Source organism: Mytilus californianus, unplaced genomic scaffold (assembly GCF_021869535.1).
Source record: "Mytilus californianus isolate M0D057914Y unplaced genomic scaffold, xbMytCali1.0.p SCAF_8, whole genome shotgun sequence".
Classification (NCBI taxonomy): Eukaryota; Metazoa; Mollusca; class Bivalvia; order Mytilida; family Mytilidae; genus Mytilus; species Mytilus californianus.
Genome location: NW_026262734.1, coordinates 40,862,457 through 40,881,900, shown reverse-complemented (window position 1 = coordinate 40,881,900; position 19,444 = coordinate 40,862,457). Strand labels below are relative to the sequence as shown.

General features: G+C 31.2%; 2 protein-coding genes across 2 annotated transcripts; one reads left to right on the top strand and one right to left on the bottom strand.

Moving 5' to 3' along the window:
- Nucleotides 1-1,367: 1,367 nt before the first annotated feature.
- Nucleotides 1,368-6,275, bottom strand: LOC127712531 (dCTP pyrophosphatase 1-like). Its single transcript, XM_052219022.1, has 4 exons — nt 6,089-6,275; nt 2,791-2,901; nt 1,995-2,029; nt 1,368-1,578 (listed from the first exon to the last, which is right to left on the bottom strand). Exons 1-4 carry the CDS (start codon nt 6,196-6,198, stop codon nt 1,388-1,390), a joined length of 447 nt encoding a protein of 148 aa, XP_052074982.1. The 5' UTR covers nt 6,199-6,275; the 3' UTR covers nt 1,368-1,387.
- A 10-nt stretch (nt 6,276-6,285) lies between these two features.
- On the top strand, nt 6,286-17,789 carry LOC127712526 (uncharacterized). Its single transcript, XM_052219015.1, has 6 exons — nt 6,286-6,528; nt 7,403-7,552; nt 11,773-11,876; nt 12,757-12,807; nt 13,850-14,045; nt 15,342-17,789. The coding sequence occupies exons 1-6, from the start codon at nt 6,452-6,454 to the stop codon at nt 15,418-15,420; spliced, it is 657 nt and encodes a 218-aa protein (XP_052074975.1). The 5' UTR covers nt 6,286-6,451; the 3' UTR covers nt 15,421-17,789.
- Nucleotides 17,790-19,444: the final 1,655 nt, after the last annotated feature.

Here is a 19,444-nt window from a genome sequence, read left to right as displayed (position 1 = left end):
TGAAAATAATATGTCGTACGGTGACATATTATAATTTCTTATATTTTCCTCATTTGAACCTCGATGGACATCTGTCTCATTGGCAATCATAACAAATCTCCTTATTTTTACATCGGATGACCGTGAGGGCATTCCGGTGTATTGTTGCTACAGACATTTCTACCCACGTGACTTTCGTTTTTGACTGATAACCGAACGCAAAATAACATTCCTTATCGCTTGTTGTATATCAATTTCATGAATAAATGTTCATGAAAATAATTTTTAAGAACATAGATAAATGATATGAAAATGTTTTGACGTGAGAAATTTATATACCAAAAACAAATCAAGAATACTGAAAATTTGTGTTAACGCATGCGGAAGAATATCTCAAGAACGTTTTGCGGGAAAATATGAATGCCTACTCCAATCCAATCTATTAGAAAAATCGAATTATTACAGAAGAGTGTCCACCATGCACTTGCACTGCACTATTATTAGAATCGAAGAATAGAATGATATACAAATGGATGAAAATTATATATACATGTAACTGTTATATACAAATATTAATGTTCAACAGTCACTAAACTGCATTATTCAGTGAGAAAATCGTCTATATTGCAATAATTGAATTTGATGTTTAAGGATAATGCTAGCTTCTTTTTTGAAAAGCCCATGTAAGTAGTCTGTCTCATATGACTATAGATACAAATCGGTAAAAACAGGAGCATAATTGGTTCCAATAGGAATGCCCACTGTATGTTGAGATTTCGATTGTATATATGTAACATTCCCAAACGTGTCCACTTAGCCAAAACATGTCCATTTAATCCACTCAATCATGGTCCAAAAATCACATATCGCCCAGACATGTCCAACTGCATTTCCCTCAAACGTGTCCAACAAATTGTGTTTGCCAAAACATGTCCATGTACGTCACTAAAATGCATTAGAACCGTTTGTGCTAAATTGGCTTCTGTGAGGTCAGTAACGTTGTCTGTCCTCTGATAACAATTGTTGTTTATACTGTGTAGTAGAGAACATAGCATTTAATGGTAGTCGTTGGTTGCTGTCTATCATATTTGTTTTTCGTTTTTAATATTTCATGTAGGCTGTCGGTTTTTTGTTTTATGTTTCATGGTCTTTTATAGCTTACTATACGGTATGGGGATTGCTTAATTTTGAATGCCGTACGATGATCTATATTTGCTACCATCTACGTCATTTGGTGGATAGTTGTCTTATTGGCAATCATACATTATTGCCGTTGTTTGTTGGTGTTCTTGTGTTGCTCCAAATTATGTTTACTCCAAATCTCCTTTTATTCATGTTAAAGCACCATATTTTACAACCAATCACTAATTTAAGAAAAAAAACATGTCTTTGACAGATAATAAAATATTTATTCATAAGCAGTATATTTATCACTTTTGCCATACACTTTTTTTGCGGGATATTTCTGTCTATTTTGCTCAAACTTTTGTAATACAGCTGCCGGGAGGTCAATATGACACCTGTCAGCCAATCGGACAAGGTATATCAAAACATCACTCATTTCTTGGCCCACGTGCTTCTTCTCTTCTTCTGTAAATTCTGAAAATTGTAAATGATGACATAGTTATATGTATTATATTGTAAACAGTCTCATCCTTGAAAGAAGACTTTTCCCATATTATCCAACTTTATACAATATACTGTATATTTTCAGATAATAAAATTCTCTATAACAAATGAAATATTATCACAGGGTTCAAACTAATTTTGCAAAAAAAGAAAAATCCAGTTTTTTTTCTCAGATCTCCCTAAGGCATTCATCTATTTTTAGGGATGGTATCAGAAGACAGAGATGAAAAAACGTTTTCGTTCATCTATACTCAGGACATACATGGAGGTACATTGTTTGTGTGGGGATACTGCAAGTACCTTCCTACCCAGCCACGACTATTTTAAGATGTTGCTCTATTTACAGGAGTAGTTAAATGTGTAAATGTATGAAATATTTCACTCACCAGGAAGTCCAACTTTAACTTCTCCTTTCCACTGACTAAAAAATAAATTGAATGCATATGTTAGTTTTAATTTTAAACAATGCAAAAAATAGAAACCGTTACTGTCAAAGTATCAATCATCATGCTGGCCAAGCTTTGTACATTTCTCACTAACTGATTTAAATTTTTTAATCTTAAATTTCTGGTCACAAGAAGTCATATAACTACATAGCCGTTTGTGATAAGACTTCAGGTATTATAAATTTTGGTACCAAAGTTTCTTGCTGGGATAATTTCATGCATAAATTGTTTTAAAAAAAGAGTCATTATTTTTTTTTTATTTCATATATATAAATTAAGACACTAAACAATCTTAACTGAGAAACTTTCTCACACCAGTTATTATTCAAAAAAAGAAACACAATCAAAGAAAAATGCTGATGAAGTAATTGCTCACATCTTGCTCTTTGGTCTATATGGATAGTAATGTCTCATTGGCAATCTAACCTCATTTTCTTATTTTCAAAGTAACTTGTATCTTTGCTGTTAGCACCAAATTTTAACTTTCCAAGGCGGATGATGGGTGCCACTAGCTGAGCAAGATCTGCTTTAATTTCCTTCCAAAGCATGTGACCACCACTTTTTTTGGCAATGTGTTTCTTAGTCGTTAGTTTTCTGCATGATGTTTTGTATACATATTGTTTTCTATTTGGCTATGGCAAGGATTTGTTTAGTAAGTCTTACTATACAAATCCTTGGTTATGGTATTAACTGATTTGACCTGTGATTACGGATATTTTGGGTTTACATGTCTTACAAAATTTCAGATAGCTCCCCAACTTCTCCCACTAAAGCAAGAAGTATATTTCTAGGAGTATGATACTGGTTCCAGTTTCTTTCTGCTGAAAATTCTTCCTGGAGTAACCTTCTGCAAACAAAAAAAACAATAATTACAAAATGCAACAACAAAAATAACAAAACAGTACTTACTTTAGCTACAAGATATATCTAACCTGTGGAAAAGCTAGCTAGATGAGATACAAATTATAATAGAAAAAATCGAAATAGTGTTATGGGAACTTAAGGGCATACAGATCTGTAACAGTATTGATCCCACGGTAATTTGTTTTTACGAAAATTTGCATACAAGCTACTTTTACTTGGTCAATTCAAATATGTAATAAAAAATAAATTATACCTTTATGTCCTAATTTAGAGATAAAAGGGGGTCGAAAACTTAGGCTTATTGTACATTTTTATCATTTGGACAGACACACCTAACTTTTTTGTTTCAAAAGATATATAAATACATGTGATTTTTTTATAAACAGATTTGGAATATCCTCTTTACAAAAGAATACTCTTATTTGTATAAATTCATTGTAAATAATTCATTTTTATTGAATTATCATGATTTTAGAAAAAAAAACGGAATTGTCTGCTTCATATTCATCTAATTAAAAAAAAAAAAAAAAAACATTTGTGATTTTCTTATAAAAAAATTGAACAAATAATCTTTATAAATACAGTATCAAGTAAAATATCGGTAAAAAAAATGAGGGTTCCATGTACTCGTTTTCAAGCTAATTATTGAAATCACTCGAAAACTGCATCTTTTCTCGATGTGTCGCAGTTTGACGTCGCGAAAAAATGCATTTTACGTTAGCAACGTCATTACCTCCCTTGTACCTGTATCATATGCCATTAATGTTATCATTGAAACACGTTTGGTATAAAGATTTGAATATGTGCTTTTCTGTAACATTTAGCACACAAAGCAAAAGTGCAAAGTCGTACATATGTTAACAATAAAATTTGAAACATTAGTTATCTATCATGTCTATCATAACAGGTTGGGTAAGTTCCTCATTATTGACTGTTTAATATACCGTAGCATCCACTCCCAAAACGACGCAGAAACTCTACAGAACTTGAAGACCTAACTGGCTTAGAAAGGTGGTCTATTAATAGGAAAATGTCATTCAATCCAAAGAATTGCTAAGTTCTTTAAGTAACCCATTATATCCATAAAAGAATTGAAAGACCATACTTCTTACATGGAACAAAACTTGAAGTTAAAGAACATTACCCATACTTAGGAGTGGAGCTAGACAGCAAGCTCAATTGGAACCACCACATAACATTCAAGATAAATAAAGCATCACAAACACTCAAATTTGTATAAAGAAATGTGTATCGATGTCCACCAGATATCAAACAACATGCTTATATTGCCCTGGTTAGACAACATCTAGAATACAGCAGTTCTGTATGGGACCTTATTGGAAGAAGGACATACAAAAAGGTAGAAATAATTCAACACAGAGCGGCAAATTTGTAACCAACAACTACAATTACCTACCTGGCTCAATGACAACAATCTTACACTCATTGAATTGGCCAACACTTGAAACCAGAAGAACAGTAAACCGCCTAATCCTATTTCAGAAGATATTATACCAACAAGTATCCACCGAATTCCACAATACTATCTTGTTAACAACCGAAAAACGTGACATAGTCACTCAGTCAATATCATGCAACCACAGTGCAACACCTCTGCTTCCATCCAAGAACAATCCGAGACTAGAACCAACATGACCAACTTCCAGGAAACATCGTAACACCGACTCGGACACCTTTGATCACACTTCCATCATGAGGCAGGGACACAGTAATGCTGTAAAAACATCATCTATGTTTTTAACCTGCACCAACCACATTTATTAAACTTGTACATCGATTTTTTTTTCAATTTTCCGTTGATCACACTTTGTACAGCTCCTGCACTTGATTACACAGCATCAGCGTGATGGAATTTTCCTTTGCTGATTAACGAAAGAAGAAGAAGGAGAATAAAAGCCAGAATTTGTATCTTCAACGTACACATACAGACAGATACAGACAGAATGAAGAAGGGGTTTTATCCCCATTTATTGGTACTTTACCCCAAAATCGGGTATCAATTTACGGTGATAAAAAATCGAATTTTGAATTACATCATTAATGGTTGTCACGGCGAAAATATTTATATAAATGACATCATTTTTTTCGTTTAAGACCATTGTTCAAATAAGAACTGAATACAAAGATATATTATAATGGCCTCCAAAATCCCCCTTTTTTGAAGGCTATTAACAGATTATCCAGACAGTGATATTTCAGTCATGGTGTCTTTAGTAAAAATGTTGTCCTGTACCTGAATGTTTTCACCATGACAGCAAATATCTTGAAATCCAAAGTTTATATTTATTATCACTGAAAATTGATATCTCTGTCTTTGGTACAATACCCATTTATGAGGTTCTATGATGAGTTTTGGGAGCTACCATTTGATTTTTATGGGGGGGGGGGGGTAGGATGACAAATTTTGTCCTGCATTTTTTTTAGTTGTAATCACTGTCCTGCCTTTTTATTTTTCACTCTATTAGAATAGAATAGAATAGAATATTTTTATTTCCCAAATTACAGGGCCCATAGAGGGCATAAAATCAGATACAATTGATTTAAATAATTGGTAACAACAACAATAAAAAGTCACTTGTAAATATATATTTAGTATATTAGCATTGGTCAGAATCAGAGCCAAAGACCACATATATATTGTGAATAAAAGAATAAAATTACATTATATGCATTCATTCTCAAATCATTTACTTGACTTAGTATCAATATTCATACCTGATCTCCTTAATTCAAAACAGTCACAAATTTAACAGACCAGTTTTTCCATAAGAGTTACATTTTCTTGGGTCAAGAGCGATAAAAATTTAGAAGATTTATTTAAATTTTTAAAATTATAACAATTGTTAGAAATGTATTGAAAAAAATCTTCCCTTTGAATATCGTAAAGATATTCTATTCGGTCCTGCCTTTTTTGTTATTATAGTTTATCCTGACTTTTTTTACATAAATTGTCATCCTGCCTTTTTTTGCCAAGTTGCTCATCCTGCCTATTTTTTTACTCAAGACTCCTGTCCTGCCTTTTTTCAAATTTCATCCTAGATCATCCTAGCCCCCATATACATGTAAATCAAATGGTAGCTCCCTTATCCCCAACGTGTCTTACATACGCTATACATAAAAAAATCATAGATTTTGTTTGTGGTACTTACATATCTTCTAGTGTTGGTTCTTCACTGAATTTTTGTCCAGAAGACACGATTTTATCTGTTGGTCTTTCATTTTCAAATGTTTCTCCCGAATTATTTCTTTCTTCAGTCATATCGAAAGTTACCGGAAACACATGTTAGTTATCCTGTGTACGCATGTTCCAGATATTATTGTTTACTTCCTGTCAAAGCGAAATAAGAATGTACAATGCAATGACGACATAGGTTTAAAGTCCAAACTATTTATTATTGTTGAACATCAGCTGAGCGAATCCTATCCAAACAGAATCTTGATGTTTTATGTAACCATGTGACACCGGAAACATAAACTGAATCAATAAGTGCCATTAATCATCATCCTGCAAAATGTACATCTATCACGAATTCGTTTCATTAATGACATTATCACTCGTCTTTGTTTTGCTGCTTGTGTTTGTAGAAGGGTAAGAATTTTCAGAGATAAACGAATATAGTTCATTGCTTGTGTGCTTTAAAAATTATAGATCAATTTTAGTACTAGAGAATTGATTAAATTTTTGATATGAATGAAAATAGACAGCAACCAAACAACATGAATAACAAACATAGTTCACACACAATTTTAGGTTGCGGTTGCTAAATCTTAAGATTTGTGAGAGTACTTTGATATTGCTGTTTGTCTTTTCTCTTTATTCTGGTACATGTTTTCTTTCAAATTATTAAGGTTTGATATTAATATAAATTGTAAGTTGATGAATACATGATGTACTTTAATTATTATAGAAGGTCATAAATAAGAGGTTTGTAGGGAAAATAAGGGTACCTGCACAGACACTGGTAAATCATTTTGAAATAACCAATTCACAATGAATGAAAAATAAATAAATTGCTTACACATTGACTTTTGACCAATTTGCACAAAACACAGTGAAGCAGCTTGAAGCACTAAAATAAGAATTATGAACAGTTACACATTGCAAATTTTGATCTTACTGAGTTCATCTACATTTACATTTATGATTGTGGGAAAAACATTTGTAATAAAAGTGTCAGCCTGTCACATGAATTGATCTGCTGATTATAAATTTGCATAAAAGGTCATCCAAAAAAATCACCCCTTATTGGGTGTTTTCAGATTTTACATGATACATAAATCTAAATGCCTACCAGATTACAATTGAGACTCAAGAGCAAAACAATTATTAGACCTTAACTGGCTGGAGAAGCAGGTAAATGAATTCCTGTCAAATAAAAAAGTTAATTTCAATGCCCTGTTCCTGTTTTTTTTTTTTTTTTTCATTTTCAGCAAATCTTTAATGACAAAAAGTTGTATTTCAGAACTGAAATTGAAGGAAGTCCATCAAATCACAAATGTAATAAAATCAAGAGGACAGAAAAAATTGCTCAAATGTATGAAACTGGACCATGTGTTCAAGCTTATAAGGCCCGTTGTGGATGGTTCAGTTTAGATCTGTGTACTTTTTACAAGTAAGTAATAGTAAACATATTCCGTTTTGTTTTGCATTTTATATTATTTGGAATCATTGGTAATTGAAGGCAAATACATGAACATACAGGGGACAGCTCATGAATAATTTTTTTTTAAACGTAGATGTTTTATCAGGATTCAGCACTTTCATATTTGTAATTAAAGAAGTTTGCTAAATTTTCATGCATACCTTTTCATAGTTTATGGACATTTTTTTAAAGTTCAGAAATTTTTGGTTAAGCACAGTAAAAGTCTAGAACTTTTCCCATTATACGGTAATCTTCAAATATTTAAAAAATAAAATTTTATTCTGCCAGGAGGCAGAAAACAAGATTAATTTTTTGGCCTATTAGTTAAAATTAGGAATGTCAGTGTGGTCAATGAACCAATTCAGAAAGGGTATTGCAATATCAGATCATCTATATTTGGGATATCTTAATTGTCCTTACATTATTTATAAGGAGGCTGAGTCTGTGCTATATTAGTTACACAGTGTGCAATTGTCCTAATACAGGAATTTATTGACCCGATAAATTCCGTATTAGGACAATTGCACACTGTAACAAATTTATCTTGATTTTGTTATCACACCACTTATTTATGTTTTTTTTCTATATCAGGATGGGGAATTTATCACAAGTTCGAATCCAAAATATGACCAACATAATCTCACTTTTGGTTAGCCAATCAAATTGCGAGAAATTACTCTAAATCAGGATAAAGTAATTTACAAGGACAGAAATTAAATTTCTGAGTTAGTAAATTTTGTCCAAAGTAAGTGCATGAGTAAAGTTCATTCAGAAACTTTTGATAGTAAAAAAAAATGCCATTTTGAAGCATGTTTCAGGATAATTCAGATTTCTTTGACTGGATCTTAATGAATATTAGGTAATGTTTAGTTCTAAACAAACAAGTTGATAATTTGTTAAGTTGTCATTCCAGAGTTATGTACCTTTTTTTGTCAAAAATAGAGAAAAAATTGTATGTGATTAGTTTTCTTGTTTATGAATGTTTGTTCTTGAAAATTGCATTGACATATTTTGATTTAGCTGTTCAAAAACATACTTTCAAATGGAAAACAGAATTAAATGAAATAACTGTTTTACATTAAAATCAGAGCAGTATGCCAGCATATTCAATACAATTAAAAAAAAAACATTCATTTATTTAGCCACCTTTTCATAATGTCAAAATGAATGTGGAAATATGATTAATTTTTATACGACCGCAAAAATATTTTGTGGTCGTATATTGGTATGACGTTGGCGTCGTCGTTGTCGTCCGGCGTCGTCGTCCGAAGACACATTGGTTTTCGCACTCTAACTTTAGTTTAAGTGAATGGATCTTTTTGAAATTTGACCATAAGGTTAAATACCACAAAAGGAAGGTTGGGATTGATTTTGGGGGTTATGGTACCAACAGTTAAGGAATTAGGGGCCAAAAATAAGCATTTTCTAGTTTCCAGACAATAACTGTGAAACGGTGTATGGATCTCTCTGAAATTATACTACAAGTTTCCATACCACAAAGGGATGGTTAGGATTTGCTTTGGGGGGTTATGGCTCAAACCGTTTAGGAATTAGGGCAAAAAAGGGGGAAAAACAGGGTTGTCCTGGTTAATGGACAAATACTTTAGTACAAAACATAATTTAAAGCAGTGTAAGGGAGATAAATCAAATACATCATTGAAATTATCTCCCTTACACTGCTTTTAAATTATGTATAAAGTAATGGTTAATGAACAATAAAGATAATTTAAAACAGTGTAAGGGAGGTAATCCAAATACAACGTTTTGGTTACTTCCCTTACACTGCTTTTAAATTATGTTTAAAGAAATGCATATTTATAAAGGAAGACCAGTAAAAATATCTGCAAATGTTGCATCTTTTTTTTTTACAAAAAAATCCATATGAAAGATTTGACACTATATTTTTAATTCTATTATAAAATATATTAAGTTAGCACTATGGTAAATTAAAATGGGTAATTATGGTTGCCAACTCCATTGGAAATTTGAATTGAGATTATGACCATATCTTGAGGGAAAGAATTTTTTGGGGGAAAAAAGGGGGGAGGGGATAAAAAGAAATTGTGGGGGGTCAATTTTTTCTCATTTCAGATTTCAGAAATTAAAAAGAATTATTCTTCAAAATTTTTTTTTTTTCAAATTTCAAATATTGAAAAATTTCAAGAAGTCTTTAATTGCACAGTATGGCGCATTAGATTTGTAAAATCTTTGATCACATTTATTTATTTGTTATGCCGAATCTAACAGTGTATATAGATTTTTAATTTTGGGTCCAGTTTTCAAATTGGTCTACATTAAGGTCCAAAGGGTCCAAAATTAAACTTTGTTTGATTTTAGCAAAAATTGAATATATGAGGTTCTTTGATATGCTGAATCTAAACATGTATTTAGATTTTTGATTTTTGGCCCAGTTTTCAAGTTGGTCCAAATTGGGGTCCAAAATTAAACTTTGTTTGATTTCAACAAAAATTGAATATATGGGGTTCTTTGATATGCTGAATCTAACCATGTATTTAGATTTTTTATTTGTGGACCCCGTTATCAAATTGGTTCATATTGAGGTCAAAAGGGTCCAAAATTAAACTTTGTTTTATTTCATCAAAAATTGAATTATTGGGGTTCTTTGATATTCCAAATCTAACCGTGTATTTAGATTTTTAATTTTGGGTCCTGTTTTTTAAATTGGTCTACATTAAGGTCCAAAGGGTCCAAAATGAAACTTAGTTTGATTTTAACAAAAATTGAATTCTTGGGGTTCTTTGATATGCTGAATCTAAACATGTGTTTAGATTTTTGATTATGGGCCCAGTTTTCAAGTTGGTCCAAGATAGGGTCCAGTATTTAATCTTTGTTTGATTTCAACAAAAATTGAATATATGGGGTTCTTTGATATGCTGAATCTAAACATGTATTTAGATTTTTGATTATGGGCCCAGTTTTCAAGTTGGTCCAAATTGGGGTCCAAAATTAAACTTTGTTTGATTTCAACAAAAATTGAATATATGAGGTTCTTTGATATGCTGAATCTAACCATGTATTTAGATTTTCTATTTGTAGGCCCTGCTTTCAAATTGGTTCATATTGAGGTCAAAAGGGTCCAAAATTAAACTTTGTTTGATTTCATCAAAAATTGAATTATTGGGGTTCTTTGATATGCCAAATCTAACCGTGTTTTTAGATTTTTAATTTGGGTCCAGTTTTTTAAATTGGTCTTCATTGAGGTCCAAAGGGTCCAAAATTAAACTTAGTTTGATTTTAACAAAAATTGAATTCTTGGCGTTCTTTGATATGCTGAATCTAAACATGTGTTTAGATTTTTGATTATGGGCCCAGTTTTCAAGTTGGTCCAAGTTGGGGTCCAAAATTAAACTTTTTTTGATTTCAACAAAAATTGAATATATGGGGTTCTTTGATATGCTGAATCAAACCATGAATTTAGATTTTTTATTTGTGGGCCCCACTATCAAATTGGTTCATATTGAGGTCAAAAGGGTCCAAAATAAAACTTTGTTTGATTTCATCAAAAATTGAATAATTGGGGTTCTTTGATATTCCAAATCTAACCGTGTATTTAGATTTTTAATTTTAAGTCCCGTTTTTTAAATTGGTCTACATTAAGGTCCAAAGGGTAAAAAATTAAACTTAGTTTGATTTTAGCAAAAATTGAATTCTTGGGGTTCTTTGATATGCTGAATCTAAACATGTGTTTAGATTTTTGATTATGGGCCCAGTTTTCAAGTTAGTCCAAGTTGGGGTCCAAAATTAAACTTTGTTTGATTTTAACAAAAATTGAATATATGGGGTTCTTTGATATGCCGAATCTAACCATGTATTTTGATTTTGGACATTGGACCATAATAGGTAAATTAAAAAAATTCAAGTTCTTAGACCACATTCTTTCTGTGTCAGAAACCTATGCTGTGTCAAATATTTAATAACAATCCAAATTCAGAGCTGTATCAAGCTTTGAATGATGTGTCCATATTTGCCCCAACTGTTCAGGATTCGACCTCTGCGGTCGTATCAAGCTGCGCCCCAGCGAAGCATTTTATTAAATCTTTAAACAGAAATAGAAAGAAGATATAATGCAGTATGCATATGCAGCTATATTTAAGACTATGAAAAATATAGCTATTCACTGAGCAGATTTACAGAATTTATCTTCAGTTTTTAACAATTTTTTTTTTCAGAAAAGAAATTTGTGATAAAAATAGCAACAGAACACAGTATTATTATTCCACTGTGAGTGTGTGCTGTGATGACTATATTGAGGCTCCCAATGGGACCTGTATAAGTAAGTATAGTTACAGTAACTTAAATTAAGCACAAAGAAAAGTTTAAAATTAAGATAAAGACGTTTATTGCAATAAGCACAATAATGCTATAACTTATTATCATGTGTGAGCAACAAAAAAGTTATAATAAGGGCTATTCCATTAAAATGTATGTGGGTGGGTAGGAAGGGAAGCTTAATTATTGAATGTGGGTCATGGGTCTTTTTTCAGTATGCGTCTATTACCATTATGCAAAATTATCTATAAAATGGTTCTTGGTTGTAGGGATATTTTGAAAGTCCCTTCCTACCCTCCCACATACATTCTAATGGAAAAGCCCTAAGCATTTATATGATAGTTATACATTGTTTTATATAACAACAGAGAACGAGAACATACTATTCATTATGAACACTTTGTTTATGAAAAAAGAAAAAATATATAACTATGTTAATATGAAAGTTCTCAGTTTCCAACTTTCACGCAAAAAACTGATCAAATTATAAATTTGTAGTAAAAAAATCACTATTTTACACATCTCCTCTGAGACTTTTTTACAGAAACATGAGAAAGCTCTCATACTTTATAGGATTGTTTGCCATAATGTGTAACTGGTCATATTATGCAGTTGTATCGATCTGAACCTTTAAAGAGAGTTATGGGACTTTGATACTGTGTACTATTGGTTGCCTATAATGCAAAGTTGACCAAACTGTCATTTTGATTTGACCATTTTGATGGGAGTTATGAGACCCTTACCATATTTTGACTATGATACCACAATCACAAATTGTGACACACAATTTATTTCCCCATTTAAACAGTGCTTGGGACATTTCGCTACAATATAGCAATCTTGTTGGTTTTATTAAGCACTGACAGTTTGAATTAATTTTACAGGTGTAAAATCAGCTGATCCAGTTTGGGTTTTAGACAAAGAAAATAAAACAGGTAAAATAATTTTACATTTATACATGTATGTTGAATGCTGTCTGCATATTTCAGTTTGGGATAAAAAAAATTCAGCTGTAAATGATATCTTTACAAGCATTAGTTTTATAATGGGTGAAGAAGACAACTATTGATTTAATGAAAATGTTCATGTACTCCTTTTTACTCTTTATTTGTGCAAAATTACAAAACTTGCATTCAGTTCTTACCATGCTTGAATCTACAGTAAATTGGCATTGACATGTCATTCATTATAGAGAGCATTTATGATCAATACTTAACAATATTGATTTATTTTCAAAAAATATACCTATGGTTTACTATGTATCAGTGATGAAATATACTTCTAAATGGTACCTAATTTTCATACAACATGAAAGTTTGTGACAACACCATGTGACATACATGTATGATTTATCCAAAAATAAAATACAGATCTGATCATCATCTAATTATAGGCCTACTGTTAGTACAAAATATACTATGAATCAATTTACTTTTGCAGATACATTCTACTTTGTTTCTCAATTTTCTAATTATGCCCCCGCCAAAGCGGAGGGGGCATTAAGTTTTACCCTTGTCCGTCTGTCCATCCATCCATACGGATGTCCCGAAGTTGGTTTCCGTTCTCTAACTTTAGTTTGCCTCAACCAAATGTTATGAAACTTATACACAATGCTTATTACCAAAAAACACAGATCAAGTTTGAATTTTGGTGGCGTCACTTTAACTGTTCTAGAGTTATGCCCCTTTACAAATGAAAAAATGGCTGAATTTTTCGTTTCTGTTCTGTAATTTTTTTCATGCAGTCATATTATAGTAGATCAAGCTTTTTTTGAAATACGCACATAGATAACTTATATTCACGTTATTATATTATTTGCAATAGATGTGATAATAAATTCCATGCAAAATTAAGAAGATCAACAGTTTCCATGCAGCAAACATGATTCGTAGCTATTTGTTTAAATATTCTGGATATTGTTCTTTTTAAAGAAGAAAAAAATTGAAACATTTGTACATTTTCTATAATACTTTTCAGATGTAGTTTATGTAAATATTGAAGATATACCAACAACAACAACACGTTCCAATCGTGGAGCACAGAAAGGTCAACAAATAGTACATTCTAAAGAGGAAGAATCTGGTCTATCTAAAGGAGCAATAGCAGGTGCTGGCTGTGCAGTAGTTTTCTTGATAATTGTGATAGCCTTCACAGTAATAGGTATACGTAAAAGGTTAGTATTGGTATTACTTCCCTCTTTTGGTCAGAACAAGTGCACTTTTTCCCCAAAAAATATTTGACTCACATAGGCATTTGGTTAGACTGTTGCATATCTAAATATTAATGTTAAAAAATCTAGAGAGGACAATTTTTACAATTTTAGAAATAGAATTGAGAATAGAACGGAGAATGTATCAATGAGACAACAACCCAACCAAAAAGCAGAAAAACAGCCCAAGGCCGCCAATGCGTCTTCAACACAGGGAGAAAATCATGCAACGAGAGGCAGGCTTCGGCTGGCCCTAAACAATAATGTATACTGTATATGAGTTCAGTGAAATGAACTCCACACTAAACCCCTAAACATATAAACGAACCAAAATACAGACTAACAAAGGCTACTAGCAGTTACTGACATGCCAGCTCCAGGCATCAATTAAACTTGATAGAAGGATTATGTCTCCATCATATTTTTCTTAAATAAAAAAAAAAAAACAAATATGCGGAACAAAAATCCATTATACTATTTCTTAATCGTATCAGATGCACAAATTTGAATTATTTCATGTAAACATTTACAGTCTCTTATTAGTCCCCTACTGACGAAGTCGAAGGGGACTTTAGGTTTGCACTCCGTCCCTCTGTCTGTCCATCCGTCAGTCGGGCAAATCAGTTTTCCACACCTTTTTTTTGTGCTTGAAGATATTGATTTGATATTTGGTGTATCATTTTATCATGACAAGTTACAGATCAAGTTCGAATTTTGTTCTGGTCTGATGGTTTTGTGCAGAGTTATGGTCCTTGGACTTAGAGAAAATTCACTCAAATAATCAGTTTTCCACACTTTTTTCGTCATGCTTGAAGATATTGATTTGATAATTGGTATATAGTTTTATCATGACAAGTTACAGATCAAGTCCGAATTTTGTTCTGGTCTGATGATTTTGTGCATAGTTATGATCCTTGGACTTAAAAAATTCACTTAAATAATCAGTTTTCAACACTTTTTTTCGTCATGCTTGAAGATATTGACTTGATATTTGTTATAAAGTTTACATCATGACAAATTAGAGATCAAGTTAGCATTTTGTTCCAATACAATGAATTTTTAACCTATAGGGGACTATGTATTGCAATGCAATACTCTCAGAATGCTTGTTTTATATATTTATAATAATTTCTGCATTCAATGGTCAAAATATGATGCCTTATAACTTCTTTCTGTTTCGGAAAATAACAAAATTTCTTGCTAGCTGTAAGACTTTATAAGAAGCTCTAAATTATACAACTGTGAATTATCTTATTGCAGAAGATTAAGAAGACCTAAAAAGAAACCAGATACAGATAAAGAGAGAGAAGGAGAAACCATGCTGACAATGTCAACGTGATAATTGAGAGATAGATACTGTTTTTGTCTGCTTTAACTTTCTAGAGAAGCACATCAGGGATTAAACAGCAAGCAATTTCACATATGATGTATTCCTAAATGCACATTCATCTCACTACCATTTTGTTTGTAGCCTGGGATATTTACATTGGTGGTCTTGGAAAGCAGCATGTTTAATTACACATATATCAATATACATTCTGAGTATAGAAACATCAAATCCAAATATGAGATTTAAAAATTAAACTAACAAATGAACAAAGAAAAACTATTAATTCACTATTAATTGTTCAGTGGATTTAGAAAACAATAAATTGCACCATACTCACTGTAGTATAGTTTAGTCCTTTGAAAACTAAGTCATATTCTAACAAGAAACAATGGTCTGATCTGTGGCTCCACATTTATGTATTGTATTCCATAAAGTGCAAATTTAATGTTCATATACAGGTACTTACTGTTGATAACAGTTTAAGCTTGTGTTACATTTCTCATTTATAATCGGGCCAGAAAATTGATATCAAAATAGTGTTTATGAATATGATAATATTAATAAAAAACAAAGAAATGCCAACAAAACAACAACCTTTTTTAGGGACAAAAATATATAAAAATATATTTTAAAATCCTACAATTAATTATCAAACTCGAATATTAAATTTTTTTTGTATTATTTTGGGAAAAGGGGAGGGGAGGGGTTATATCCATTGCTATTAAAGCTTTTGGTTGCTCTTTCTTTTAATGTTGTTAATGCATTTAATCCATAAAAGAAAGTCTCCATTTTTCTAAGATATTTCTTAAAGTAGGAAATACTTGTTTGATGAACAAACCTATTTAAGACATTCCAAGTTGAAAAAGTTCTCGTAGTGGAGGGGGCATTAAGTTTTTTTGAGATCAACATTACTCTTTTCTAATATATATATATATTGTTTTAATTGATAGGTTGAATACAGCTCAATTTGTGCCAATTTCATTCATAAATTTCTCAAATGTTTTTTTTTTTTTGAATGTTGGTTTTAATTCATGTCACTTTCAAACTCATAGTTTTGTTAAACAAGTGACAACATACAATTTGAATAGAGAGAAACAATGGTTTGCTGAACGAAGAACATTTCACAATTATTTAAAATTATTCATTATTTAAAAATAATGAATGACACATAGTGTGGATCCAAAATTATTTCTTGGTTTTGTGAGTAAAGGTTAAAGGTTAACCATGATCTAAAGTGTTCATCAACATGCAAATTATCTATACATTTGTCTGCCTAATTTGTAAAAGCCAAAAAATCAAGTATCCGTGACCATTGAATTTTTCTTCAATCCATGAAAACAAATGATTTACACAATATATATATATATATATATATAATTCGTCTAAATTACAGCCCAACAATGTTAGATATATTTGTTGTAGATATGTCAGTATTTATTGTTTGTGTGCAATAATTTAAATTGTCGATATTTTGTGATAAATGTTTGTGTTGTCATTTTGTAATTGTTCAGATTTTATTTACCCTGAAACCATGCTACTATCATATCTATCTGAAATAAAACACAGAATTGAAATACAAATATAAGTCCTGCATCATAGTTTTTGAGAGCAAAAATTAAATTTTTGTATTATATCACAGCAATTTTGTAGGGGTGGTGATTGTCTCTTACTGTTGTTTTTTTGTCTTTTTAAAATTTGCTGTTGGTGTCAAATACTCTGATGTATCTATGAATTTTTTTTTTCAAGATTTTGACCTATTTAGGTTTTGCATGCCATAGTATTACATGTATTTGCAGATATAGTTCAGTGGTTGTTATTGGTTCATGTCTGTCATATTTGTTTTTCGTAAATTGTTTTTTTATGAATTAGGCTGTTAGTTTTTTCGATTGAATTGTTTTACATTTTTCATGTCAGGGCCTTTTATAATTTTCCTATTATTGAATATTCTTGGGAATCTTTTCTAAAAGCATCTTTCAATAAAATTTATCATTAGTTATACTAAAATGTTCATGACTAATCAGATTTTTTCTCGTCAGATTATTGCAGTGAGTAGCAAGCCTATCAAAATTAAGATGGCTGCAAATATAAAAACAACATTGCCAGTACCTAGAATTCAAGATCAGGAATGAAAGGAAAGGGAGATAATTTTGTCATTTCTGTAGGTTCTAACCTGATATCACAGTGGCATGTTAACAGTCATTAGATATTAAAACACATTGCATTGTAGACTGACATCAGTTTCAAATGTATAGCGGGAGGGGGAATTTGGCTACAATTTTGTTGTAAACAGTCTAAAAATCTTATGTATTTTTTTTACTTTTCCTCATTGAATGACATTGTTTAAGTTGTGTTTCCTTGTAATTATTGTGTAAACATGCTTTAATGATAATCACAAAGTTTCAGCCAGTATGTATATTACAAGAAGTTGTGTATTTGTTTATGAGTAAAAAGCTACATGTTTGTTATACATATATGTATACACTGTCAGTTAACTTACTAACAGTTATTGCTTCCATTTCAACACAAACTCCAAAACTGAAAATGCTTTGTCAGTTTTACTTAAAATATTCAGGTTTATCATCAACACCAAATTCTTTATATGCAAAAAACAATGAGATAAAAAAGAAAGATAACAATCAACAAGGTTCAAGCCATTAGAAAGGAATATGAACATGTAGCCATAGTAAACTATTTTTTAGGGATCTCAATTGCATTCTTTTATCTACTATTATACTGTTTCCTGTTAATCATTTACATCATGACATTTGAAAGGGTCCATTTCTGCTGTTAAAAGTGTGTAATTTAAAATCAATGTTTTTTTGTTATCTATTTAAATATGTTGTTTGTTGAATTCTGATGTTATAAATTTATCACTTTCTTTAATATGACAACCTAATTAAAAAGCATAAAACTTCTGTATTTCAGCGTATATTTTGAAATAAATATTTAATGTCTTAAATGTTTTCATTGTTGTATTTTGTCCCAAGGTCTCTGTAAAATTGTATTTTAAAAAAATCCTGTACTTACAACAGACAAAAGGAAAACAAAATGTTCCTTGTCTTTCACTGTCACCAAATCATAAATATTTATTCACTTTGAAGGCACAAATTTTCTGCAGTCATTTTTTACCATGGGTTTTTATTCTCAACATGTGTAGTTCATTGTTTTGAGGCGGGAATCAAATGATTTGAGCACAAAATGTAGATAAAATTATCACTGCAGTACATTTGCAAGTTGTTGTTTCCTAATTTTGAAGGTTTGTTCATCTACTGAGAGATATTCACAATTCATAATATTAAGTCAAACATAATCATTGCAGCAAACTGTTTTGTTTTCATCAAAAACATCTTGGAGAAAAAGCAAGTCTTTTACCATGGAAAGTAGAATAGGAAATTGTATTAGAGTTGATAATTCCACACAAAACTAAATAAGACAAGCATAGTAGTGTAAGAATGTGGTAAAATATTGTATATTTAGTACAAACAATGAAAATACAATATCAAAATCCTGTACCCATACACCTGTGGGCCAATTCTGTATTGCATTGCTGTAATCTAGGGTTCCTTAAGTAAAAACCAAAATGGATTTAGAGTAATAAAACTGCAGCTAGATTCCTTTTTGTTCCATTTGTTGTAGCCACAGTTGGATTGTGACATCATTGAATCCAACTTTTCGTTGAATGCTAACTGGCTGTGGGCAGCACAACAGGTGCCACTTGTGGAGCAAGAACTACTTACCATTCCGGAGTACCTGATTTTGTTTTTGTTCTTTGTATCTTCTCTTTTTCCTAACACTGAATAAAATTCAGTCAAATCGTTTATGTTAGAAGTTATTTTGCATCCTTTATTTGGCTTGACATTTGGACTTCCATTGATGATGTGGGTCCTCTGCTATTTGTTTTGGCATTTGGACTTCCAATGATGATTTGGGTCCTCTGCTATTTGTTTTGAACATAAACTACATATAACTAGTAATAGCATAAGACTTTTCGCAGATAATGGTTTGATAATAGAAATATCAAATCTGAAAGTGA

Bases quoted from the DNA above. Each gene is read 5' to 3' on its own strand.
- LOC127712531 (XM_052219022.1), bottom strand. From the start codon at position 6,198: ATGACTGAAGAAAGAAATAATTCGGGAGAAACATTTGAAAATGAAAGA. The intron at 2,902-6,088 runs GTAAGTACCACA...TTTTGTTTGCAG, and splicing joins GAACCAACACTAGAAGATAT to AAGGTTACTCCAGGAAGAAT. The intron at 2,030-2,790 runs GTAAGACATGTA...TTTATTTTTTAG, and splicing joins GGGGAGCTATCTGAAATTTT to TCAGTGGAAAGGAGAAGTTA.
- LOC127712526 (XM_052219015.1), top strand. From the start codon at position 6,452: ATGTACATCTATCACGAATTCGTTTCATTAATGACATTATCACTCGTC. The intron at 6,529-7,402 runs GTAAGAATTTTC...GTTGTATTTCAG, and splicing joins CTGCTTGTGTTTGTAGAAGG to AACTGAAATTGAAGGAAGTC. The intron at 11,877-12,756 runs GTAAGTATAGTT...TTAATTTTACAG, and splicing joins TCCCAATGGGACCTGTATAA to GTGTAAAATCAGCTGATCCA.